This window comes from Vulpes lagopus, chromosome 8 (genome assembly GCF_018345385.1).
Source record: "Vulpes lagopus strain Blue_001 chromosome 8, ASM1834538v1, whole genome shotgun sequence".
NCBI classification, from domain to species: domain Eukaryota; kingdom Metazoa; phylum Chordata; class Mammalia; order Carnivora; family Canidae; genus Vulpes; species Vulpes lagopus.
The window spans coordinates 383,013-410,945 of record NC_054831.1 but is presented as its reverse complement, the minus strand read 5'-3'; the positions used below and the strand labels follow the sequence as shown (position 1 = coordinate 410,945).

Here is a 27,933-nt window from a genome sequence, read left to right as displayed (position 1 = left end):
TGTCCTCTGGCCAGCCATCCCACACATGTTCACTGGGAGCTGCAGTGGTTGCTGGAAAACTGGGAGGGCATCAAGGACGGAGGTGGAAAGCATGAAGAGGCCGTAACTCCCAGCTTCACACGAGCTGCGTACCCGTAACTAGCGGGAAGTTCCCCTGCCCTAACTAACAGACAAAGGGGACGAGTGCTAGGGTAGTCACGAAACCCAACAACACACACACTCTCTGGTTAAGAAGGTTGAAAGAACGGCAGAGGTAGTTTTAGGAATTCATTTTCATCTTCCTCAGCCCACTGTGGAAACCGTGACACACACACAACGTGCCACGCCCAGAACAGAAACAACATCAGAAACGTGATGACAAAAGCAAGAAAGACTCAGTAACTAAGTCCCGATGCCTCCTCACCTTGGGCATCTGCTGAGTGATTTTGGCCAGGTTCTGCCCTTTCTTGCCAATGATGAATCGGTGAAGCCAGGAAGGAGCAGAGACGGAGGACACCGTAAAACTGTTGGCCTAGGAAACCAGGAAGCAGAAGGTGGGGCCGCGTGGTCGCGGTTCTGTGCACGTGTCCCCCAGAGCTGGGCCGCCCGCTAGGACCCCGAGGTGTGTGAGTGCTCCCAGAAGGGCAAGTAAGGAGTCCGGCCCTTCACGCAGAGCTGGGACCCACTCCTGGAGCAGTTACCTTGGCATAGACTTCAGTCAGGGCCTGCCCTAGCTTTTCAGGCTCGCCTCGCAGTATCACAGTCTCCGAGACGCTATCTGAGGGTGGGATCTCCACCGAAACTCCTGTTCTTTCCAGGATCTCCTGTAACGAATTGCCTTTGGGCCCGATGACATACTTGTGCTGGGATTTCTTCACCTCCACAGCGATGGTGGTGGTCTTCTTTTTCTAAGTAAGAGCACGATAAGGGCATTAGAGGGAAGGGCCCATGAGGACCAAAAGGGGAGGGAACAGGATGCAGAGCCCTCGACCGCACCTCTGAGCCCCATAAAGTGAAGAAGGGGAAGAGCTCATGCGCAGAAACTCCTCTGATCAAGAAGGACTGGGTTTCTCCTCCTAAGAATCACCTCAGAATTTAGTCATGACCAGATGAAGATGGCAGCTTCCAAGAGGTGAAGACCCCCAAGTCCCCTCCATACCTCAAAGAACGAGGTTCAGACCCCACAGCCCGCCAGAGTGAGCTATGCTCTCTCTCTTCCCCATCGTTACCTTCTCCTCATAAATCTTCTTGATGCGAGCCACAGCCTGAGCCAACTGCTCCTTCTCTCCAGTGAAGACGATTTCTGTCCGGTTGACGCTGGGCGGGGGGATGTTGATGCGCGTCCCTGTCTCCTGCATGATCTCACCAACAAGTCGGTTATAAGGCCCGGCGATGAAAGGGTGGAATGCCTTCTCCACCTCCAGCCTCTCGACAGCACGTTTGTCCTGGAAAGGACAGGCCACAGGCATGAGGGCACGGCTGTGGGGCTGAGGCCGGCGCACACACACACACACCAGGCCCTCAGCTGGCCCCACCTGCTCAGCAGAGATGAGCAGGACCTCGTGGCGAGCTTTCTCGATGCCTTCTTTGGTGCCGGTGATCCGGATCTGATTGCTGGCGTCATCTGGGCGCGGGATCTGAATTTTGGTCGCAGTTTTCAGCTCCAGGTCTTGCAGCTTCTCTCCATTTTTGCCAATAACAAAGCGGTGGTGCTCTTTGGGAATGGCAACAGTTGCTGAGGCCTAAAACAGGTAAAGAACCAAAGATGGTAGCTGTCTCTATAGGTTCTGAAAACGTGTATTTCTCCACGACATTGTCTCTGGCTGAAAGGCTGTTCTTGCCTAGCCAACCTCAATCCATCCCTCAGAACAGTCTCAAGTTAAACATCGTGTTCTTGGGGCAGCGTACCTTGACCCCCCCAGGCTAGAAAAGTTCAAGCGCGATACATTCAGATGGCCCCATGTGACCGCCCTGAGCTTGTCGTAAGGATTTAGTGGTGATTACTTGTTCAACATCTTCTCAGCCCAGTAAGCCATCATGAGAACAGGAATATTCAAGAATGCTGTCTTGTTTTCCACTATGATGATTGCTAACACATCCTAGGACACGGCAGGAAAGCAGGTACATACTAATTTGTTTCTCGAGGCATAGGCTACTTTTTTCCCCAGAGGGAAGCCCAACATCCTGTAATAAACTCTTCTTCCTATCTCTTTCACAACCAGTTAAAATAGACAACTTATCTGAAGAAATACAATAGAAAGAATCCAAACCCTTAATCCAATGACAGTCCTATTGCTAGAAATCAAGTAACTTCCCGAAGTCACAGAGACTCCTAGTCTTCTTGACTGTGCAGAAAACAGCTGCCAAGAAGACTTAAAAAAAAAACAAAGTGTTAGCACTCCCAACACCGGTAGAGCAGAGACTCGCAGACCAGCCAGGAATACAAGCTTATAGCCGCCTACTTAACATTCAAAACGAAAATGTTACATTGTGTCACGGAAGCGATACAGAAGGTCCTCACTTCCCAACTAGTGTAGGAAGACAGGCCACCAACTCAACACACTGATCAAATGTTTACTTCAAAAATGGTTCAGTATTCAGAAATCAATTTATGTAATTCATATTGTGACATGTGAGGAAAAAACCAAGCGACCACCTTCACAAAACTGAAATCCATTCACGATTAAAAACGTGCAAGAAGGGATCCCTGGGTGGCGCAGCGGTTTGGCGCCTGCCTTTGGCCCAGGGCGCGATCCTGGAGACCCGGGATCGAGTCCCACGTCGGGCTCCCGGTGCATGGAGCCTGCTTCTCCCTCTGCCTGTGTCTCTGACTCTCTCTCTCTCTCTCTCTCTGTGTGACTATCATAAATAAATAAAAATTTAAAAAAAAAAAAAAAACGTGCAAGAAAATACAAATGTTATTTACTTAATGTGACACAACATGCACCCAACACAGCCTGTACACAGAGCTGTGCTCAAGTGGAGCACCCGCTGAGGCCCGACCCCCACGGGAGCCGAGCTGAGGAAGCAGAGGAGGCCCAAGTATTACCGGATAAGGAAGAGAGCAAAGGCCTGGACCCTCAGAAACCGACAACTTTCTAGAATTTTTGATGTCTGTAATGGGGAGAAGGAAATCAGAACCCAGCATCAACAGGTTTAACTCCTATTAACTGTAACCAGTTAGCAGACGCAACGGGGAAGGATGGCCGTGCCCACGGATGCGGAGTGGGGGCAGGGGGGAGAGAGAGACAAAGCGACTGGACACGACCCAACAGAAAGGGTGGGATATGTGCATTAGAAACTACAAAACACTCCTTAAAAGATCTAATGCAATTCTGAGCAAAATGTAGATTATCAAGCTTGCGTGGCACAATGAAAAAAGAGCAGGGCAGGAAAACCCTGGACCGTCCACGAGGGGTGGTGATAACTGTACCAGATAGAAATCCAAGACCATGACCATGAGGACAGAACACGAGTACAGAGGGGAAGGCCCCCGGGTTGGGACTGAAAATCCACACACACAACCAAGTTAATACGAAAATTTAGGACTTCAAAAAAAACCACACTCAAATCACTGGGGGAAAACTTTTATAACTGGTGTTGGCTACCTAACAGACATCTGGAGAAGATGAAAGTGGGTCTGCATGTTGCACTGCTCACAAGAAATCCCAAACTCAACCCCCCGCTCTTCCATGCACCAAAGAAAAGACTAGGTTTCTTACAACTCAGAAGTAAAACAAACTTTCCTAACAATAACTCAAAAGAACAAAAGGGTAAGGACACGTAACTGCACTAGAATAAAAAGCCAAATAACAAAACATACCCAAATCAAAAAACAAATGGTGAAGTGGGAAAGGTGGTTTGTACGGCATGTAGGGTTTGAAGGCTCGACTACACCAAGCAAGGTGGACAACTCTAAAGTTGATAGATGAGGGCAAAGACAAGACAGTGCAGAGACAACACGCACACAGCCCTCAGGTATTAATAAAGACACACTGAAGGACGCCTGGGGGGCTCAGTGGTTGAGCGTCTGCCTTCAGCTCAGGGCAGGATCCCGGGGTCCCCGAATCCAGTCCCACATCGGGCTCCCCGCAGGGGGCCTGCTTCTCCCTCTGCCTGTGTCTCTGCATCTCTCTCTCTGTCTCTCAGGAATAAATAAATAAAAAAGATACACTGAATTCTGCTCATCTGAAAAAAAAAAAAAAAAAAACAAATTAAAAGTATACTCTGCTACTTTTCAGAGTGACAAAAAAGCCCAAGCCTCTGCTCCGTGCAGCAGGGCTCTGGGGGAGGCTCTCGGGAACACAAACAATACCCAGCACCTGAGGGACAGGGCTCGCAGCTCCTGCAGAATAACAATACACGCTGTCCTCTGGCCCAGCCACCTCACTGCTAGGAAATGGATCTTGAGACACACTTCATGAAACAGGAAATCCCATATGCACAAGGTTTTTATTGAGACACAGTTTGTAACAGGAAAGTTGGGAAGACACCCAAATGCCCATCAACAGGAATGCCTGAATAAATTACAACACACCCACAGAGCATCTCGCAGCTGTACAAAGAAAGGAGCAGAGCCACTATTTGCTGATATGTAGACACCTCCAGAAAATATGCGGGAAAAGACAAGGGGCAGAAGAGGGTTTACTATGACAAGTCGTCTTGTACTTCTAGTTTCAAATCTGAAAGAAGGAAGGGGTCCATCAAAGACTAAGAACAGCCAGTCAGCGAGGGAGGGAGGGACAGGGTGCAGAGGCTGTGTCTGACTGAACCTTAGTATACTACCCTGTGTACCAGCCTTGACTACAGCTCAAGATGAGAGCACAAATTCCTTCAAGCGATTTTAAAGCCCTATCATCTTCATTAGAACTACTAGGATGAACTCCTGCAACTTCCTATACTAAAAAGGCGTGGAGTTCCTGGATGAACAGCTGCCATCAGATCTGTGGCCGCACGCAGCTGGGCCGCTCGTCTCCAGGTTAGAGAGTAGGAAATGGTGGACATGAACGGTCACCCCATAAAGCCGCAGGGTACCAACCTGAAGGTGTCCCACTGTCCAAAGATGATGCAATTTCACCTTAACGACCAACAAACACATCCAAAGTTCATAACGACAAGGAGAAGACTCCCGGATCCCTACTGGACATGCCAGAGCGCCAATGCAGCCTGAACACTGACTAAGCAGCTGGCAGAGGGAAGTTCTTCACAAGGACACCAACTAACGCAGGTGGAGAGCGGGGGTAGCAAGCCACATCCACACGGCGATGAATTTAGGCTGTCATCAGCGGGAGAGGATACAACTGCTATGCCAAAGAACGAATGGGAACTTTATTAATGGATGGATTTGCTGAAGACTCCCAAGTCCAGTGATCCATCTTGGAATCAACAGCAGCTACACAGGACCACCCACAAGTTTTCTTGCCACATAAGCTGAACGTGAAGGAAACCAAGCCCCTGCACCTAACCACCAGTTTACAGGAAACAGTGATGGAGAGTGGGACAAAGCAAACACTTGCTTGTCCTGAAAAATCAAAGGCATCAAGAACAGGAGAAGAGGGCAGTACTGAGGAATGAACGAGCATGGCAGGCAGGCCTGGTTCAGGTGTCGGTTTCAACAAGTCAACTCAGAAAGACACCTGCAGATAATGAGAGAAGCCCATTAAATAGACACGGGTGAATGGATATATTCAGAAATTACTATTAGTTTTAATAAGTTAATAGCCTATGAGATTATATTAAGAGGGGGGCACACTGAGTTATTTACAAGCAAATAATGTATCTGGGATTTGCTTTAAAGTAATGGGGGCGGGGGCACTGGTTCAGATCTCCGGGCTCAGTGCTCAATCACTAAATACTCAAATATTCACCAACCAGTAAACAGCCCAAGTCTGAGAGCTTACTACACACCAGCCACAAAGTGAAGCAATCGACACACATTTTCAATTGCCTACACTTAATGAGTTCATTCCCGAAGCTGGTGGGGGTTAGGGACTGACTGTTCCAGGGCCCAGCACGTCCGAGTGAGAGAGGCTGGGCAGCACAGGGCCAATCCCCTCCTCTGTGAAGAGTCCCCGGCCCCTGCCCCACGGCACATCATCTTCTAGCCACCACATTCTGGAGCCAGCTCCCCGATGAGCTCACAGACCATCAGGGTCAGGTGGAGAAGACCCCTATTTCTTCTCTCATTTTATAAAAGATTATAGTTTTAAGTAGTCTCTATACCCAACGTTGGGCTCAAACTTACAAGCAAGATCGAGACTTACACTCTACTGACTGAGCCAGCCAGGAATCCATGGGCCTCCGTATTTCTAAGTAAGCCCATCTAAAGTTGTACCTGTCACAAGACTTTTTTTCGACTTTTTAAAAAATTTACTTATTTTAGAGAGAGCACACATAGGCAAGCACGCACCAGGGGGACGGGCAGAGAGGATTCCAAGCAGGCCCTGCACCAAGCACACAACCCAATGTGGGGCTTGATCTTAGGACCCTGAGATCAAGACATGAGCTGAAATCAAGAGTTGGATGCTCAACTAACTGCGCCACCCAGGCACCCGTCCTAAGACGCTTTATTAAGATTGTGTTTACCCTGATCTTCAAGTGATGCCATGTATGGAGAAATACATCATAGGTTTACTTATTTATTACAACAGTTTCCCAGTAAATCGCAAGTAATGCTATCAAACTGCTAAGGACTATGGGAATTGGCTTAAAATACACACCTGAACTCGCACTCTCCCAACACAGGACCTGGAAATGTGTACGTACACAGCAATATGCTGAGTCCTGAGCCGCGCCCTGGGAATGAGTGACCCGCGGTGGTGTCTTCACTATACCATCCAGCAAGCCTGTCCCAACCTCTGGGACAAGCCTTAATCTTCCTGTACATTCACTCAAACAGCAAAATCAGTAGGTGTCCTCCTCTGTCACTGATTTTGGGGCTTTCCAACTAAAAATGCTACGAGACTCCAAATGTTGCTGGCCTACCTCTGAACTCTGGACTTTCTGCCACAGCTTGTGACAAAGCCTGACCGTACCTGTTGCAGCCCGTGGTACAGGGCTGGAGCACATCCACTCAGGGGGATGAGGCTGGGGATACCCACCTGAGTCTGCAGCCTAGCGACAATGTCCTTCCGGGCTTTCATGACAGCATCCAGCTTCCCTGACACCATGATGGAGAGGCCCTGGTCTTTGGCGAGAGACAGCTCCAGATGGGCACCGGTCCTCTGCATGATCTCTAGGCAGATTTTTGCTTGCTCACCTTCTCCAAATTGGTTCATGTCCTTGTATTTTCTCTCTTCCAGGGGTACATGGAACACCTACTCAGGAAAGGTCAGAAAGGGAAGGTAAAGAGATCAAGAGCTGGGAGGGCCTGTAAATGTTTAGGTATTTCATTCACTCCTAAGTATCTCCACCTCCTCCCCATCCACACACACTCCAAGGCCAGAGCAGCAGGGGTGGAGGCCCACGCAGAGAGCGCCTGAGGGTAAGGGAGCTGGCACTGCAGGGAAGAGAAGTACTCTCACAAATGGACACAATGGACAGTGAGGAAGAGCGGCAGAGGACACCCTCAGGGGGTGGGGAGAACAGCTGGGAGACGGGAGACCCAAGACCACCGAGAAGAGCAAAATGGTGAGGGCAACGGAAAAGGGTAGGCAGGGGAGCAGCGTGAGCATGGTGGGGTGCAATCCAAGCGGAGGTGACAAAGGGCTCAAGCCGAAGGGTACTGGCTGACTGATGACTCAGCTTTGCCTTAGCTGCTCCATCAAGGGAGGCAGATGCAGGAGGAACCAAAATGATCCAGGCCTTGGGCCTGAACCCCGCAGTAGAACATAGTGCAGTTAACAGAGAGGAAGACTGGGGAGACATCAGTCCCATCTCAGAGAGCCTGAAAGGTGCCAAGTTCCAGAACGCAACTGGTTGCGGTGGCTCAGGCTCAGGGAAGGGGACTCCTCGGCACATGGGTGGTGGGTAATTAGCACCCACGACCCAACACAAGGTCAGAGAGAAGTGCTATGTCTGCCGATACCCCACATTAAGGCAGCACAGGGATGGACTTGTGAGAGGAAAGAAGCCAAAAAAAAACAACTCGCTTTGACACGGTGGGACACAAGGCAGAGAAGACAAGTTCTTGTGGGGCTGGTGAGGTGGCAGGCCGCTTGCAGCAGGCTGAAGAACCTTCTGAGTGTTGGGGCTACACAGGTGGGCATGACGACAGGCTCCCCAGGAATGGGGCGGGGGAGGGGGGGGAGGCAGGGGTGCTGATTCACTGACAGCCTCTTCCCCTTACACGCCCAAAGCACGCTCACGGTGGTGCGTTCAAAAACCATTCTATCAGGTGCTACCACTTCCTACTTGGGAGGAACAGGTAAAGAATGGAGTTTCTACCTGAGTGATGACGGAAGCTTTGATGGGCCGGATCTTGTTACTCCAGGCGCCAGCAGGCTCCTGGGCGTTCTCCAAGCAAGCTGATTTCTCTGGGAGTGGAGGAAAGGCATCTTTGTAGGTTGGAGGGTCGCTCTCCTCTTCCGAATTTAAAGTAGCAACTGGACCGGCCAACATAGATTAAAAGGAAGCACAGTGCTTTCAACATTAGACCAAAAAAGGTTTGATGAGTTTTAACGTCAAAACAACATTAACTGTTTGAGTGACAACTGTTTGAGCACCCCACCACCCCCCGCCTACCCAATCTCTTCCTTGAAGTGATGGGCAAGAGCCCCAGGAGGTCACCAGGCCCAGCACCCTCGGGTGCCGCATGTGGCCTGAGAGGCAGCCTCTCACCTGCTGGCAAGTACCCTGCCCTTGCATGTAGCCTCCGTGCTGAGTGGTCAGCTCAGACACCGGGTGCCCTGCTCCCCCCTGAATGGGGTGAGCCCCTTGAAAACAGGCCTTGCCACAAAGAATTTAAGCCCCTGAGTCTTCTGATCCTGTGCTTTAAAAAATCACAGCTATGACAATGTTTGGCACATAACCAGCCCTTAAATTTGCAGAATAAAATAATGCTGTTGCTCAGCACTGCCTGTCAGAACTGCCTCTGAGCCCGACTTCAGCCGTTTCCCACTGTAGTATACAGCACTGAAAATCACCCTTTTGGGAGCTGCCATCCCTAGCCACCTCACTCCAATCCTCAGGAGCAACAAGCGTTGTGGAAACCAGGCCCCCAGAGCATTAATTGCTTCCATCCCCCACGGCGCCCTAATCATTCACGATCTTGTCCCATTAACCACAGCTCCGTGAAAACAGGAGTGTGACTGTTTTTGGATCACCCCAAATGCCCCGGCAATGGCAGGGCCCAATCAAAACCACTCTGAATGGATGTGCCCACAGTGCAGGGAGATGACCTTTGGAATCAGACAGGCCTACGTCCAAGTCTGGGTTCACCACTTCTGGCCACATGGCTGTGCTATCCCGGGACACCAATCAAGACGCGGCACCGACAGGCAGCTGGAGCCTGTCAATGCCTTGCTTCCCTCATCTGAAATGCAGACCCTACAGGGTCTTGGATTAAGTACAAGGATTCAGCCCGGCAGGCACTCTGCACTGTTTGGGTCTCCACTGCCCTAGAAACAAGCACTTAAAGCACACAGCCAGTGTCAATGGTGTCAGAGTGAATTTTTAGTTTTAATTAAACTTAAGAACTGATAGTCGACTCAGTTAATCTACTCTTCCTCCTGAAAATTTCATCATCTACACACAGTTGAATGATTACAGAAAAGAATTGAGCATCCGAAACAAGTTATCCTGTTTTTGTAAATACATACCAGATTTTGAAGGATTCAACACCACTGGGGAACAGCAATTTTGCAAAAGAATCTCATTTTGATTACCAAGGATCAAAATCACTGGCTTTCCAGAAAGTAGTCCACACATCCAATCTTTCTGTGTCCAGAAATATCTGTTGCTCCTGCCCAATTCCACCCTGCACGCAGGGGCAGTGCCGGGCTGGCAGTGCAACACAGAGCAGGTAAGAAGCAGGAGCCTAGGCTCTACCCCACGGCTACAGTCCCAGAAGGCACTTCTAAGAGGCCATAAGGTTTGACAAAGATTTGGAAAGAGTAGTGTCTCAAAGTGAGAAGACGAGCACAAAAGGGCGGTCACCTTTGATCTGTTGCGGAACCAGCCCACTTCGGTGTTCAGCAAAGCTCTCTTGGGTCAAAACTGCAACGGAGCTCATGGTGGATCTCGCGCCTACACACAATCCGGGTGAGCCACTGAAGCAGGAGGGAGTGAGTCAGAGAGAAGACAGTCAAGGCACAGCCAAACTGTTAGGCTTAGGATTTTAGCCAAGGTTTTAATTCAGTTTCATCAGCAAACCACATCATTTTCCTCACTTACAACCCCTGATGTAAAATAGCACCCCAACTTTCACCAAATGATGAAGGAAGGAAAATTCAAGTGAAGTTCCCCTCAAAAGTTATCCTCTAAGTGAGGAGCCAGAGGCTCCAGCTGAGAACTCCAGTCCCACGATGTCCAGGGGCTGCAGAGACGGCCTGCAGATCAACATCTGGATGGTTCTCCTAACAGCTATCTCAGTTATTTTGTTAATTTGTTCATCCACATGCCTCCTGATGCTTATAAAATCCATCACGTGACAGTTGCTACAAGGAGCCATCGGATGGCCCCTGCAAGGACGGCGGGCACCGTGGCCACGGTCAGCCAGGCCCAGCACACCGCAGCCGGCCTGGCGATGCTGCTGCTGGCGAGATCCTTCCTTCGGTGCTCCGTGGCAACAATGTAACAGCAAGAAGCAGGGTGGTTAAGTGCCTCTGACTTGTGCTGGCTGGTTATTCTCTGATGTCCTAGCTCTCAGGGGCCAGAGGGGACTCAGGGCAGCTGGAACCAACCCAAGGGCAGAGTTCCTCAGTTCAGGGAAGGAACCAAGCAGTGTGTGCCTCCAGATCCCACTCCTGGGTGCCAGGTACTCAGGGGGACTGTGGGCTCTGAAAGCCACAGCCCCTTATCTGGAAAAGGGGCTCATTCAGCTTTGAGGCAGGGGTGTTCGCTTCCTCCCTTCACCTTCCTGTAGGTGAGCTCCATGCGACTGTGATGACAAGAACCCACTCTTTCCACACCATTGTGCACCAAAGTGTCTTTTTCTACCATCATGGCAAAAAAGTATTAAGAGAGCCAAGTGATGGAATAAAGGGGAGTTTCTGCAATAATTTTCACAGCTCTGGGAGACTTCTTCCCAAGTTCAAGAAAATTAAGCTCTGCATTCCTCAAGAGAAGGAGGATCCAAATTCAGATAATCATGAACAAACATAATTCACATTTAAGGAAAAAAAAAAAAAAAAGGCTTGGGGGTGCCTGGGTGGCTCAGTCCGTTAAGCATCTGCCTTCCGCTCAGGGCATGATCTCGGGGTCCTGGGATTGAGCCAAGGGTTGGGCTCCCTGCTCAGCGAGCAGTCTGCTTCTCCCTCTCCCCACCCCAAATTGTGCTGTCTCTCTCTCTCATAAATAAGTAAACAAATAATTAAAATCTTAAAAAAAGAAAAAAAAGAAAGAAAAGACTTAAAAATAAGTAGAAACCAGAGGACACATGTGAAGGGCTCCTCTTGGGAGGTGTAGTTACAGCAAGTCTTTCTGAGCCACTAGAAACTTAAGAATAAAACATAAGGAAAGAAAGAAAGAAAAAAAAAAAAACATAAGGAAAGAAGGCACACATGCAGCCCAGGGATGGGAAGCCTCGGAAGGAGCAGTCACGCTTACCAGCAAAACGGTCAGTAGCCAGAGAGTCCGTCCTCAGGCGGTGAGTGCCAGCCTGCCAGGTTGTGCTGGTGTGGGACAGGAAGGGGGCGGCAAGAAGACAAGGAGACCAAAGTTACTTATCTGCATTCTGGAACCCAGACCCTTTCACCTCCCAACCAGAAGAGGGCAAAACATCATCCATCTACTGCTTTGCTTACCAACACTAACATTTAGACAAGTTCCTTGAGAAAAAAAGGGAAGCTCTGCCCCTGGGCTATTAGCGTCAAACAATACCTAGTATATACAGTAAAATCTAAAGCTTCCACAACTTTTAGAGGGCAACTTTTCCCTGGACTTGAGGGAGTGACATCTTAATGCCAAAACTTTTCAATTTAACCATTCTGAACTGGTTTTATAAAATCCTTATAAAACTGGTGGCTTGCTTTCCTGCATGGTTGAGTAATTTCTCCTGCACTCCTCTTAATCTCTGACTGCTGAGCCAGAAGCAGCAGACCCTGTGACCTTGTGCTACGCCACAGAATAGTACGTGGACCTTTGGGGTCCTGAGCTCTTGATGGTGACGGAGATCCACCATCTTTATGAGCTCGCTGTGTGTTTTGTAGTTACTTTGTTCTCACTGTCATCCTGTAAAAGGCCTTCGGTCCCTTCTAATTCGCCGGGATTTAGAAACCAGGCCATAAAATAGCAGGGTTGGAAGGAACCTTCAAAGGCCCGCTGAGGAAGACCAAGAAGTGCTCTGTGAAGTAAGAGGGTGTGGGTCATCTTGCCTTGGGGACTCTGGCTTCCAGGTCGGTGACCTGCCACTTTACACAGAACACCACACACACTCAGTCAAGTGCAATGAGGTAGGTGTCAAGATGGGGACTCAACAGTAATCCTATCTCCCACCTAACTGGAGAGTAACATCCCAAATCCTTGCCCATAATATGACTATTTCAGGAGCTAGGACAGTTCATGGTCGTCAGGGATGTACCAGCAGACTCCAGATTTAAAAGGGTCTCATTGTACAGCAGCATTGCAGGACTTTAAAAAAAAAAAAAATCTCTAAATGCAGGGTTTCAGCCACATGGGCCAGAGCCTGTCTGGGGCCCCAAGTCCCACCAGACACTTGTATGTACCAAGACAGAGGAAGAAAAGTGGAAGCAAACTAACCCAGACAGTTTTGAGAATCTGTCTTCAATGAACTTGTAACCCACAAGTTCTAAAGATTAAGACTTTTCTATTAAATCACATTATCAAAGTAGCACATCCACACGTAGATTCTGACCGGGTGTAAAAGGTGAGCACTCCCTGGGTTTCCGAGGGTCTGACCAGGGCACACTTGGCCAGCCTAGGCATGAGATGGAGGTGTTCTAGGTCAAAGTGCCAACAGTGAAGCCAGGATCCAAGCGTCTACCCTGCCCTCCTCACTCAGAACTCCTACTTGGGCTGCACCTGCTCTTTTACCTACTGACCTTGCATTTCCACAGCCTCCCACTCCAGGTCACGCCACGTCACCTCCTAAAACCCACAGACATCCACCCCCCTAATAACCCAGGTTCTCCACGAGGACTATGTTCACACCCTCTTCTCTGGGCTCCCACAGACCAGCCCTCCTGCCTTCCTAGACAGGACATATCTTCAGTGCCCAGTGACAGCCATTCAATAAACGTGGCCAAGTGTGATCACTGTCTGCGTCCCCCCCAGCAAGAGGTCTGTGACGAGCAATTCCCACTGTGCACCTACTGTCACACGAGATGGGACAAATTCCTGAAGGTCTGAGGTAGGTCATGCACCTTTCAGAAGTCAATTCCACCTCGATCTTCTATAAAACCCCTTAGTCCAAGCGGCTCAAGGAAGGATCACCAACCCAGCTGAACCTACCAACGTGTTGGAGAGAGTCTGTCCCAGAATCTCTAACACCCCCACGTGTGTACAGACCCTTGGGCAGCAAGAGGACAGAGTGGACCTCCAATAAATAAATAAATAAATAAATAAGTAAGTAAGTAAGTAAGTAAGTAAGTAAATAAATCGAGACTTGTTTGACAGGATACACTGGGTCTCTAGTCCCCAGATTTCCAGCGGCAGTAAACTGCCGCTGGAAATGAATAGATTGCAAGGAGCAGCAGAGTTAACATCTGGGGCTCTGATATCATCAAATAAAGTTTCTCTTTTTCTTATAAACTTCTCAAAAAAACCCATTTTTTTAGAACTCGCTTTAAGCACAGACCTTATGATCCATATGTAAATACAGACCTCCCTCCACGTGAGGCTCCGGGGTAAGATTTTATAAAAGGCCAATCTTGGTCCTCCTAACATGCGCTCAGCATGACTGTCTACCTGCCTCAACCTCAACAAAGCAGCACTACGAAACCGAACCCACAGCTCTCTGCCCACCCAAATGTGCTCCCCACCAGCGCTCCACCCTCCCAGACAACACCCAGCAAGACAACTCCTACTTCACTGAGGCCTTGGGCGACCTTGCCAGTGATCACTGCTATCTAAAGTTCTGAGGACACCTTACACAGACCACATTACCAAGGAACAGAGGCCAAACACAGGGTATCACAGCCCCTCACTGAATCTAACAATGCTGCTCAAATCGGGCTTGAAAGGGACCCGAGGCAAGGCTCTACTGCAGTCTGTGAGCACCAGCAGACCAGAGCTGCGTGGTCTTCCAGGGGCGCCCTGCTCCACTTCTACACACTGTCACAGTGGTCTGCCTCCTGCAGTGCCAAGACCTGCAACTTCTCCCCGCTGTTGCCGCGGAGAACAAGTCCATTTTTTTCTACGAGACCACCTCAGACACATGGAGCCCTTTCTCCTGCGACTCTTCCCAGGACCGCTCCAGTTCTGCCTTGGTGTGGCTTGCCGTCAACCACAGTTTGTGCAGGAAGCATTTGGATCCACTCGCTCAACAGCAATCTCACAATACTCTCATGCTAGACTTTGCTGTTAGTTTGCAGAGTGTGAAAGTCCAGGTGTGTGTGTGTGTGTGGGGGGGGCACATCTCAAAACAGAACTAGACCCAAAGGAAAGAGGATGGACAGGACCAGAGGCTGCCCTCTTCCACCCCGGGGAACCATCGAGCATGCCTGACCACCACCTGGAGAAATGTCACGTCCCAGGGACATTGGACCACGACAGAAACCTGGTCCCCGCACAAACAACAGGGAAGCCCCTACATGAAAAATTTTAACTTCTCCGCAAAAAGGAAAAGTCTGTGCAAGCAGTTAACGGTACGGGGAGGACTCTATCTGGGCCCTGGGCCCTGGGCAGGACTGAGCAACAGGGTACCCGGCGCCTCCAGCGGAGACCAGCACTTCTCTGCGGGCTGCAAACGACAGTGTCCGCTTTCACCCCTACGGTCGTCCTGCAGGAGAGCTTCCCCCACCCGCCACGGGCAGCCCCAGTTCCCGCCGCGGCTGGGAGCCACCCGCAGGGCCAGGTGAGCCGGTGCTGGCGGCCGCCCCAGGCCCAGTGCCGACCGCCGCCCCCCGGGCAGGGGGAGCTCCCGCAGATGCAGATGCAGATGCCCCCTCCCAGGTAGCCCGGGCGCAGGGTGGGCCGGTGCCCCGCCCGCCGGCAGCAGGAACTCCCGCAGATGCCACCTCAGCAGGCCCTCCCACAGGCCACGCGAGCCCGCGGGCGGGGACAGGCTTAAAGGGGCAGCGGCCGCGGCCTCCCGCCGTCCACCCAGATTCGGTACTTTTCCGAAATGTGTTTTTCGTGCGCGGACCCTGGGGTGCGTCCAAGTCCGCCGTGGCCCCGGGTCAGCAGGCGCCCCGGGCCGGGCAGCGGGCGGCAGGTGGAGGTGCGGCGGGGCCCGCGCCCCGACCCGGCCCGGCCCGGCCCTGCCCGCGGACCCGCTGCGCCCCCCCCCCCCCCGCCCCCCCGGCCCGGCCGCGGGAGGGGCCGCCCTCACCGCCCGACGCCCACGTCAGCGCCCGAGCCCCAGGTCGGCCGCCCCTCCCCCGCCGCACCGGGCCGGGCCGGGGAGCAGGGGACTGGGGGGCGGGGCGGGGAGGCACCGCGGGGGGCGCAGGCGGGGCGGGGGGAGGGGGGGCGCCCGGAGCCGGGACTCGGGAAAGTTTCTCAGCCTCCCGCCGGCGCGCGGCCCATGCGCAGTGGGACAGGGAGCCCGGCCGGGTCTGGCCCGCTGGGGGTGGGGGAGGGGGAGGGGGTGGGGGAGGGGGAGGAGGGGGCCGCGTGGGGGGGAGGGGGAGGACGAGGACGGCGGGGAGGGGGCAGCGGCCACGTCCCCTCCCCTCCCCCGCCCGCGCTCCACGTCTCCACGTCGGCAGCCCCGGCAGCCCCGCCCGCCCGCGCCCCAACCCGCCCCCCACCGCCCCGCGCACTCCCCGCGCTCACTCGCCGGGGTGGGTCGGGGTCGGGGTCGGGTCCGGTCCGCCTCCGCCCGCTCGCCGGCCGCCGGGAGAAGCCGGGCCGCTCCGCTCCGAGGCCGGCGCCCGGGCCCCCGCGGCTATATAGGGCGGCGGCTCCAATCCCGCCGAGACACGTCAGGCGGCGGCCGCCCCGCCCCGCGCCCGAGGCCCCGCCCCCCGCGGCCCCGCCCCGCGCCCGAGGCCCCGCCCCCCGCGCCCGAGGCCCCGCCCCCCACGGGGTCCCCACTGGCCGCGCAGGGCCCGCACCCCGGGCGGGGAGAGCCCCAGAGCCCCGGGCGGGGGCGGGGCGGGACGGGGCGGGGGCAGGGGGCGCGCACCCCCAGACTGACAGCTCCCAGGACGCCGGCACCTTCCTCCCCCTCCTCCCCTGTGGTTCCCAGCAGTGGGGCCTCCTCCGTCCCGTCCCCCGGCGTCCAGGCCCCCGCGTCAGGAGGGCATGATTTCCGCAGGAAGGGGAGAGCAGGGGCGCCTAGTCCGTGTCCCACCATAGAACCGCAGGAGAGGGGAGCCCCGCCCTCGGGGGCTTGGGCCCTAGAGGACAGTGGCTCATCAGGTGTGCATCCCTGCATAATCGATCGCTGCCCTGTTCCATTTTTAAATCAAAGGTCCGGGGATCCCTGGGTGGCTCAGTGGTTTAGCGCCTGCCTTTGGCCCAGGGCGCGATCCTGGGGTCCTGGGATCGAGTCCCACATCGGGTTTCTGGCATGGAGCCCGCTTCTCCCTCCTCCTGTGCCTCTGCCTCTCTCTCTATCATAAATAAATAAATCTTAAAAATAAATAAATAAATAAACCAAGGGTCCAGAGCCCCCACAGGATCCTGCATGAGTGAGGGTGGTGCACAGCCTGGGCCACAGAGGGTAAGCGGCAGGGACCATGGCAACAGCAGACAGGAAGGCCTGAGCCTGGCCAGCACAGCCTGTAGTCCTACAGTGGTGCTTGGGATGGGAGGAGGATGGGCAGTTTGAAGGGGCAGAAGGCAGGACCAGATGTACTTTCCTCAGGGGAACACAAAGTATGTGGGGGAGGGGAACAGGTTGGGCCGCTGCAACCATTCAGTCTGAAGAGGACGCCAGCTTTCCGGGGGGGTTGGCAATCAACCAGGTGGCCAGATTTGGAAGTAGCACCAAGAGGTCCCCGTAAGTGGAGGCAGAGCATGACAAGAGCTAAGAATGGCAGGGAGGTTTTTGGCTGCCCGCACCAAGATTGGGAGTCTGAAGACAACCTGCAGGAAAGGGCACAGAGTGTGACAAGAGATGCCCATGGGATGGCAGGTGCGGGTGTCAAGAAGGCAACTCTATATGCGAGCTGAAGGCCAGGGGAGAAGCTCAGCTCAGCCCACAGGAAACCCTCAGGAGATCACTGGGGGAGAGAAATCCATAGAAAGCAGTAAAAAATCCATCCCTTCCAGCCAAGGACATCATTGTTGAAGCAGTGCCATTAGTTCCCTAGGATGGGACCCCGACAGGTAGCATATCCTTAGACTTGGAAGCACCAAGGTCTCTAGCCTCCCCTACTAGGTTATTAGTATTTGTAGGTACTCCATCCATGGGGACTAACTAACCAGCAACTCAGACAAGTGTTTTGTTTTTGAAATCTCAGTACTGTGTGTGTGTGTGTGTGTGTGGCTGGGGGTGGGGGGTAAAGAGCGAGGAAGAAGGGAGGGATTCTCCAACAGTTGGCGGGTTGACTGTCGAGGAACTTCCAATAGAGCTTGGAAGTCACCCCAGTCAGAGGCTCGCACAGAAGGCCTTAAAAGACGGTAAAAGACATACAGTTAACAAAAGATATTGTAAAATCAGATGCTGAGTTTGTGCTACAAACCGTCCCAGGACGCTTCTCTGTGTTTCGCCGCCCCCCCCCCCCCCCCCCGAGCAAGCTTTAGTGCACTGAAACTACTAGTTTGTAGAGGCAGATTTTCAGAGGCCTAGGTCCAGCAACAGTCACACCAGATAATGTGTGAACCCCCTATGGCTACCTCAAAAAGTGAACATCAGTCTGTGACATTTGGGTTTTCGGCCCTCAAGCGGACAGGGGAGAAGATGTGGGCCTGCGCAGGTTAGAACAGAATCCCCCGGCCCCTTAGAACCATGACCCTCAATAGGACTAACTCTCAATAGAAGGTAGGCTATTTCATTGAGGTGGGGAAAAAAAAAAAACAACAAGCCCACCAGCCTAGAGACTTTCCAATCAGCTTGTACTAGGTGGTGAGAACTCTTCTTGAGCACTAGCAACCATGAACAAACACTCAATAAAGGTTCAGGGCTCAATCCTTATAACACCATTTTCCCAAGATGCCCTAGCCCGAATCTACGAATTACCAAAACAGAGATAAACCCCACTCAGCAGAAAACAAATGTCATACCAGGCTACAAATGATATCCACAAATCTACCCACACTGTAGGGAGGCTGAAGTCCAAAATTCAAAAAAGAAGACTGAAATTGGATTTGACTCAAGAACTTTAGATGACAGAACTATCAGATTGAAAATGTAAAAAATTCCTGAAGTGATCAGAGATGTAAGGCATAAAAAAGTGGCCTTAAAAAAATTCAAGAGATGGAACAAATGAAAAGGGTTAAGAACTAGAGATAAGGAGTACCTGGGTGGCTCAGTCAGGCTCTCTGCTCAGCAGGCTCCCTCTCTGGCAGTCTCTCTCCCTTTCTCTCCAAAACCAACTAACCAACCAACCACATGGTAAGAGGAGCACCAGGGTGGCTCAATCTGTTACGCGTCTGACAAAATCATTTGACTCAGGCCATATCTCAGAGCCATGGGATCAAGCCCAGTACCAGGATCCACGCTCAGCAGGCAGTCAGCTTGAGATTCTCTCTCCCTCTCTCTCTGCACTCCATCCCCTTGCATGTGCTTGCTGTCTCTTAAATAAATAAAATCTCTAAAAAATTTTTTAAAAATAACTACAGAAAAGAGAATGAGGAAGTCCAACATATGTCTAATAGAAGTTCTTAACGAAGCAATTACAAGGAACAGAGAAGCAGTATTGGAAAAATAACAGAGAAAATTCTAGAACGTAAAGATACCCTCTCCTCACATGAAGAGACAGAACAGGTACCTAGCAGCATCGTTTCAACTAATCCACCACCCCAAAACACCCTGTAGTGAAACCACAGAATGCCAAAGACAAGAGTAGAACCTAAAAGCGACTACAGGAGAGACAGGTTAGCTACAGAGACGTCACAATGCCTACCAGGGGACAAAGAACTAACACCTGTAACCTATGTTGAAGGAAGTACCTGTCAACTCAGAATTCTCTCATTAAGGACAAGAGCAAGAGAGAGACATTTAGATGGAGAGAAAGCTATTACTACTGATGGATGGCTGCTAAAATGACCACTGAAGGGCACGCTCCAGCCAGAAAATGAGAGCCAGAGCGCTGCCAGAAGGAATACTGACAAAGAAACCAGTAACCCAGATTAAGTGAGACAAGCACTGACCACATACTAATAACAATACAATCTGGAGGAAATTAAAATATAATTAAAATTGTAAGCAGCAATAAATATAAGGTGGAAGGAAAAACTGAAGTTGCCATATTTCAGATCATTATTTGAGGGAAGGCTGGAAATACTAGTATCAGCCCTTGTTGAATTAATGATACAAACTTAAAGATGATCTAGTGATAGTTAAAGCACAATTTGTAACTTTCAAACCAAAAAACCAAACTCCCATTCAAACAGAAGTTATTGGCAATACTCTAAATCTTGGATTAGGTGGTAGGTTCAGAAGTATTCATTACAGTACACATGATTACTTTATCAGTTACGTTGCCTTGTGTTAGTAATTACCAAGGAAAATTGAGGAAGAAAGAAAACAAGAGGAAGCAGAAGGAGGAAAAGACAAGTGATGGAAAAGCAAGGCAAATGAAGCACATAATATGATGGAAAAAATGAATCCAAATGTGGTGATAACCTAATGTAAATACAAAATCCAGCTCTGAGCTAATTCAGCCACCTAAACGGCGGGGACAGAGCCGCTGAAAGTAAGGAGATGGAAGATCAGTTCAGGCAAATCCGAACCCGTGAAAGCTGAGCTAGCCATATTGATTTCACACAGACTATCAAGAATAAAAAGCCCCAATCAACTCTGATCATATACATCTCTAATAACCTGGCTATAAAATACATAAAGTAAAAACAGGAAGGTTATGAGAAGTTGACGTATCTGGGATTACAAATGAAGACAGATTCAGCTCTTTTGGGAACACAGATTGTGAAGATTAAAACTGTACAGAATATTAAAACAATGTAGTTAACAAAACTACTTTACTGGATTTATGTAATCCTTCACCCAATTATTAGAAATGACACATTCAATCATAAATGGAATTTTTATAGACACTGGCTAGCAGCTAGGGCAAAACAAAAACAAATGGCGAAGAACTAATAGTGTAACATTCTCCAAATACAACACAATCAATTAGGAGCCAACTTAGAATTTTAAGAAGCCTGGAAATATAAAAACTTGCTTCTAGATAACTCATGGGTCAAAGAAGAAATCTGAAAATAATTAGCACAATAAGCAGTCAGATATCCAAACTTGTGAGATCAAGCCAGAGTGTTGCTTGGAGACAATTTTATACCCTTAGGCCATCATATTAGTGAAAAGGAAAAAGTAAAAATTTAATCATTCATTCCTGAAACTAGAAGGACAGAATAAATCTTAAAAAAGTTAAAAGAAACACAGATAAGAAATTAATGAAGTGAAAGTATTACCTACTAGAGAGAATAAATATAACTTACAGCTGAGTCTTTTAAAAAGACCAGTTAGATCTCTGGCAAAAAAATGACCAATGGAAAAAAATAAGAACAGATATAAACAGGCAATACTGAGACTTCAAGAGTATCAAAACTACAGCCAGAGTAGAAATTCTGAAAAATCACATAAGGGCTCTACTGAGACAAGTATTATCAAAAACTTGACCACCACCACCACACACACACACAGCCTGAAAACAGAGAAAATCGGCAACTTCAGAAAAACAAGTCACCTAAACAGCGTCTGTTAGAAATGGAAAGTTTATGTAACCAATCCTCCCCAATTTTCAAAGAAACAAATATAAAGATCTCAACCGAGAGACCCAGATGCTTTTGTAAGGAAGCCCTGAGAAATTATCTTCCCAACTTACAAAGCTAGGAGACTTTAGTATTTCCCAGACAAGGATAACAGGAGAAAGCAAGTTTTTAATAATCTAGGAAATTGATCTAGAAAGTCAAAACAATATATAATGATGAAGTCCATTCTCTTCCAATAACGCAAGGTGATGCGGTATTAGAAAGGCTAGTAGGTAGGGGCGCCTGGGTGGCTCAGTCGGTTAAGCGTCCAACTACTGACCTCAGCTCAGGTCTTGATCTCAGGGTTGTGTGTGAGTTCAAGCCTCACACTGGAGGCTTGTGAGTTTTGGCCTCACTTAAAAATTAAAAAAGAACAAAAGGAGGACAGAAAAAGTAATTCACTACATTTTTACACCAGGGCAAGAATGATGTTATCACCTAACAATATTCAAATAAAGAATGTGATATAACCTGCCCATTCTCCAAAAAAGGACAATTACAAGGACGTTTCCCTAACTAGATGTCAGGTGCCTACCAGAGGCCCTCATTAGAAGCATTCACTTTAGGATCATGAAGACAACAGGCTGCAACCGAGCGCTTTCTCTATTCTCAGGTACACCCGAGATGCCAGCCTGGGCAGGAAGGCAAGAAGTACGAGAACTGGAAGCGGTAAATCGGGGTGCTCCCAAGCAGTACAACTGTCCACGTACAAAAGATCTAGGAGGAGCCACGGATACACCATTAGAACGCCAAGTTTTTTTAGAACCAAATGAGTACACACAATCATGTTCCAAAACACCAGCAACAAATGTCAGGAATCAATCTAATAAGAAAATAATAGGTTTATAGAGAACATTCTAAAAACTTTTGTCAAAATACAGAAAAGATCTAAAAAAATAAATGACACGTTCACCTATCTAGGAAGACTTAGGCATAAAGACTATATACATCTTCCCTAACCAGACTAGAAATCCATACAAACGCAGCTTAAACCTCGAAAGCAGTGTGCAGGTGTGTGTGCCTGTGTGTATGGAATCTTGCAGCCAGATTTTATGCAATTTTTAGATGATATTTCCATGTACAATGTTTAGAATATTTACGTATATGATTATATTTATTCGACAAATCTTATACAAAAGATCAAAGGCCATGAATAGCCAATTACAGCTCTGAGGAAAACAAAGTGGGGAGAACCTGCCCTTCCCAACACCGAGATTTTACAGGCTCAGCGATTCGACAGTGTGGTGCTGGAGAGGGACAGGCGCCCAACACCCACGCCCGCACACAGCCGGCACGCTGCCGAGGTAACCTCTAGATGCGGTGCAACTGAGGCCTGTGCGGAAACCGGTTCTCTCAGGGAGGAGAGCGTAGGGCCTTCCTTTCCACCACTCACAAAGCCTAGTCAGGCTAAAGATACAACTACCGCGAGACCGCGATCCCACTTAAAAGGTTTTCCGAAGGTTTTATTTTGAAGTAATCTCTACGTCTAACACGGGGCTCCGACTTCCAACCCGGAGATCGAGAGTCACAGGCCCTAAGGACGGGGCCAGCCGGGCGCCGGGGCAGGTTCACTTTTCGAGTCTACTTTTGGGAGAACGGCTCCCCCGCGGAGTCAAGGGAAGCGGCGGCCGAGGATGGTGTCCTCACAGCGCGGTGCGAGCAGCAGCCAACACCCCGCCGGCGGATCGCCGCGGATAAACAGCCCGAGGGGTGTACTGAGGCCACTTACCCTCTTTAACCAGTGACCTGACAGGACCCACTGGGGCGGCCCCGCCGAGGCCGCGGAGCCGCCCAGGTCTGACGGATGCTCAGAGGCCCTGCGATCCTGGAAGCAGCAGGCGCCGAGGGGCAGGAGCGTCCCCAGGGTTTGTCCTCCCACACTGTGTGGTGTTCGGGCCGGGGCTAGGAGTGTGTTTCCATCTCTCCTGAAAGCTGAAAAATATACTACGAACTCCTTTATGATTCAGCTTATTTATGCCTGGCCAGCTGTAACCTGGGCGGCAGGCCGGCCGGGAGCATATCCTAATACTGAACACATTAAAACTGGGTTCCAAAAAAAAAAAAAAAAAAAAAAAAAAAAAACTGGGTTCCTTTTCTTTGGCTCAGAAAGTATATTACCGTGGGACATCCAGCTTGGCACCGTGGTCCCTAGAGGACAGCCGTCCTGGTCCAGACGGGAGGGAACCAGACGGCGGTGGGTCGCTCTGCACTGCATCCATGTTCATTTCTCTTGAGGAAGCGACAGACAGAAAAGGGGACCAAGCGTTCTTCGGTGACCCTGCTCCTGGATGTCGTCGTGTATTTCTTTCACCTAAGTGTCAGCTAAGTCATCACAGGCATCTACAGTTAGGACAGACAGACCGTATGAAGAACACCACACCTGTGGTCAGGACAAGGAAGTTCAGAGTCTTGCTCGGATTCTCTTTGGGTCACCTGGGTGAGTTAAGCTCTCAACTTTTAAAAGCTGCCCATTTGTAAACCCTTGGGGCCTTTGGAAATTGTTAAAGATCAAATAAGGTAAACTGCCCTACAGTAGCCATATCACTATATGGGAATATTAACATTTAATTCCACTAAACGAATACATTTAATGTAGTACTCCACTAATTTCATGAATACTGAATTAACGTATCTTTATACAGACGAGGAAAGAATAGCATTTATTTAGAGCCAAATTCAAGAACATGTGTCAGATAAACACACCTTGTAACTTTTTTAAAAGTAAATTTTTAAAAGATTTATTATTTGACAGAAAGAGCGTGCAAGAGAGCACACACGAGCGACTGGGGGGGGGAGGGAGAGAGAGAGAACCCCAAACAGTTGCCCCACTAAGTGCAGAGCCTGATGTGGGGCTTGATCTCATGACCCCGAGATCACAACCCAAGCAGAAACCAAGAGCAGGATGTTCAACCAACTGAGCCATCCAGGCACCCCCAGACCTTGTAAAACTCTTTTTAAAAAGCAAATGGCACAAAGTTAGGTTAAAAAATGTAAGTTAATGGGTTTCCATAGAAATGAAAGGAAAACTGCTCCTGAGCCATGCTGGCCAGCATATACTGGTGACATGTGGCTACCGATACTTGAGACACGGCTAGTTCCACCCGATGCATGCTCTGAGTCTAAAGGACACACTGGATTTTGAAGACTTCATGCAAAAAACACCTTGCTGATGACTTTGTACTGAATTCACGATGAAACAATGCTCTGGACAGGAATAAACAAAATATATTATCGAACTTAATGTCATTTGTTTCTTTTTAAAATTTTAAGGTGGATAGTAAAAATTTTGAAATTCTACAGGAAACTCTTATTTGCTACAGAGTTGGGTTTCCCAAACCAAAGCAGAAATGGAATTTGACAAAGAGGTTTTTCTTATTAATAAACTTTATATAACTCTTTTTACAAGACCCAAATCAATTTACTATGAATTTCTTGTTTAAAATAAATTTAGAGGACGAGAAGGAATACAAAACGGGTACTGTGTCCGTCCTGAGTGTCTCCTCTGCCACAGACGCCCAGGAGCGTGTGGCACAGAGAGCTGTCTCAAAGGCTTCCGGGAAGAAGTGACCAAGTTTAGTGGACAGCATTCATTCCTTCCAGGGACTCCAAAAAATCCATTAACAACCCAGACAGAAGCAAAAAATAAAAACATCTTTTATAGAAATGAAGAAAACATTCGACTTGTACAAAAGAAAATGCACCTTGAAAGTGGGAGAGATCCTACATCATACTTCTCAGTTCGGTAAGCATGAGGTCTGATGAGCATCAGAAAAGGTACAGGGAAAACTGGTGTGACTGGAGGAATAGCTGACGTGACCTCTTTGGAGAGCAATCTGATTACACACTGCAACTTAAAAAAGCACAAATGTGCTTTGACCCGGTAATTCCTAGAGCCTCTCCCATGTGTGCTCACGTTGGTGCCGAGAAACAAACGTACTGTGGCTTTTTCACAGGAGCAAAAGCCTGGATGCTTGTGTTGTTTCTAGCAGGGTGCTGGGTAAACCAATGATGGCGGGACACAGAGTCTCCTACCGGACCTACTGAGTGAGCAGGTCTCCCCCCACCAGCAAACCGAGAAGGGAGGCCACCCTCCACTCACAGACCGCCTCCGCGTGCCCCAACTGCAGCGCCCACCTGTGGCGCTGCACTTGCTCCCAAACCTCTTTATGCCGGGCTCACTTGTTACTGTGACTACACAACTTAAAAATGATGCAAAATAAGGAAAGAAGAGTGAAATGTTCCTAGAATATTAAATTTATCACACTGAAATTCTCAGTGAGGACAGATTGCTTTAAAAAAAAATTGTGTCACTTAGGTGAAAAATTCTTAAAAACCTCAAGGAATCTGACATTCTAATTGCTCTGTCTTAAGTTCTTGATCCACTTAAAAGAAATTGATGCTGAATGCCCTAGATAACACAGTGGGAGTTTGGTTTCTGTAAGAAGAGATTAGAATCCAGTCAGAGTCAGCAGCCCCTCAGATACAAGGTCTCAGCCCTGTACAGATGGTGGGGGAGTGAACGAGCGTCCCTCCCTCAACCATACAGCCAGGGTCCAGGTCAACTCCGAGAGACGGGCAGCTCTGCGAGGAAACGTGTTTGCGTGTGCATAAAACGCCTATGCCTTACCTGTAGGCCGTCCAAGCCCATGAGACTCCAAGAGGGAGCACAGAACCAGGCACTGGGGAGCAGCGCATGGGGGCTGGTAAGGGAGGACGGACTGGAAAAGCAGCAGCTGTATTTAGAGGTGAGCACATGTAAAAATAGCATATATGTCTTATACCACTTACCCAAAAAAGGGGTGTTTTAACAGGTTTAGAAATTACTGATAGAGCTAGGCTAAGCGCTCCTGAGAGTCTGCTGCAGAAGGACAGCTCTGTTTTATAGGGCGCCCTTACTTTGTCCACGGATCCTTCTGTTTGGAGAGGGAAACAAAGACGTACTATTAAACGGCATTTGCTACCACAGATCAGCAAAAGGCAGGGTCACAAGAATTATTTTCTTCACTGGTTGATTAGACCATGGTACAAGCAAGACGTCTGAAGTAGGACTTCTGCGTTGCTCATTTCCTTGGGAGGGCCTGCTGATTACAGAGGCTGCACGCACCTTGAAAGCCCCTGGGAATTGGAAGACACCCAAGACTGTCTTTACGTACCTGCAGGGCGGTACAGAAGGGGTTTGTCTCGCCTCAGCATAAAGAAAAACGCCCGCGAGAGTAAGCAAGCCCCCAGGATTGCACTGAGCAAGCCGGGCCGAGCGGCTCTCCCCCGGCACCCCCGCACACGGCCACCACACGCTTGCGGCGCTGCCGTGGTCTCCTCCACACATAAAATGGTTTGTTTCCTCACAAGAGCCAACCACTCACTGCTTCCAGGTGAAATGGATCTTGTGACCCTTGGGCCATCTGTGTCTCTGAATGCCATGGGAACAGGTTTCAGAGCAGTAACAGACTGGGGGCCACAGCAAGTCCCACCTCAAAGCAATGGTGGCGTGAGAAGAGGACAGCAAGGGCCGGCGGGAGACGAGACACCAGCATAGGACGCCTTGGGCAGTACCTCCACCCCACCCCCACCAAGTCCTACAATCAAAAAAATACTTTTGATCTTCTGACTGTAAATTCCATTTAAACTCTAAGAAACAAAAGAATTCTTAGGGCAACAACTTATACTTAAAAAATGTTCTTCCTACAAGTACATAGGGAAGTCTGAGCTGGACTGAACTTAGCTCGTTTATAAAACATTATGCTAGAGGGACACCTGGGTGGCTCAGTGGTTGAGCATCTGCCTTCAGCTCAGGGCTGATCCCAGGGTCCTGGGATCGAGGCCCGTATCAGGCTCCCCGTGGGGAGCCTGCTTCTCCCTCGGCCCATGTCTCTCTGTGTCTCTCATGAATAAATAAAGAAAATCTTTAAAAAAACAAACAAACAGGGAATCCCTGGGTGGCTCAGCTGTTTGGCGCCTGCCTTTGGCCCAGGGCGTGATCCTGGAGACCGGGGATCGAGTCCCACGTCGGGCTCCCGGCATGGAGCCTGCTTCTCCCTCTGCCTGTGTCTCTGCCTCTCTCTCTCTCTCTCTGTGTCTCACGAATAAATAAAGTAAATGTTTAAAAACAAACAAACAAACAAACAAACAAAATCATTATGCTAGAGACACAAAGTTAGCTGAAGCCATGGGTAAAAATCCCTGGGAACTGGCATCAGTCCTAACCAAACAGAAACGTAATGCTTCTCTCACAAAAACACAAACATCAGAAAAATCAAGTCTTCAGATTCTCTCCTGCCCGGAGTATTAAGGCCAGGTAGACACCAAGCAGGTGACACTGGACATGTCACATCTCTTCCCCTGACCCGTCTTCTCATTTGCCAAATCAGCAGGTGGGACTCTGTCATGTCTTCCAGTACTTTCTGAGTGTGCTCTAGGGAGTAAACCTCACCTCTAGATTTCAAGAATTTCTGGTATAGTTGTCCCCTCAAAGAACAAACTAATTCAACATAAAGGTGCATAAAGTGCACCTTTCTGTTGGACATGTATTTTTTACTCTCCATCGTGGACTCAGAGCAGGCCACCAAGCTGTAAGCGCATCTGGGAGCGGCGGCTGAGGCACTTCGCCTGCCTGCAGTGAAGGGTGGGCAGGGCAAGAACAAACTGTTGACCCCACTGTTAGAAAATCAGCGTCAAGCAAAGAGGGATATGTGGCAAAGACCAGCTGTTTATGGCTCCACAGGGAGCCAACAGAAGCAGGAGGGCGGCAGGGTCCAACAGCAGCAGCATGGCAGCCCCACACTCGGGCTAAGGCCA

At 49.7% G+C, this 27,933-nt stretch overlaps 1 protein-coding gene across 2 annotated transcripts in view; it reads right to left on the bottom strand.

The window, feature by feature from the left end:
- LOC121497294 (high density lipoprotein binding protein) overlaps positions 1–27,933 on the bottom strand; it is a 69,896-nt gene that overhangs the window by 23,044 nt on the left and 18,919 nt on the right. The window contains exons 1-9 of one of the 2 annotated variants that reach the window (XM_041766715.1): positions 16,036–16,117; positions 11,686–11,750; positions 10,075–10,187; positions 8,365–8,522; positions 7,080–7,295; positions 1,515–1,721; positions 1,209–1,424; positions 681–887; positions 404–511 (exon numbers count right to left, since the gene is read on the bottom strand). In XM_041766715.1, coding sequence (XP_041622649.1) covers positions 404–511; positions 681–887; positions 1,209–1,424; positions 1,515–1,721; positions 7,080–7,295; positions 8,365–8,522; positions 10,075–10,150 — 1,188 coding nt within the window. In that variant the 5' untranslated portion in view covers positions 10,151–10,187; positions 11,686–11,750; positions 16,036–16,117. Of the gene's footprint in view, positions 1–403; positions 512–680; positions 888–1,208; positions 1,425–1,514; positions 1,722–7,079; positions 7,296–8,364; positions 8,523–10,074; positions 10,188–11,685; positions 11,751–16,035; positions 16,118–27,933 lie in introns of those variants that run through there. The other variant, XM_041766714.1, reaches the window with a different exon arrangement.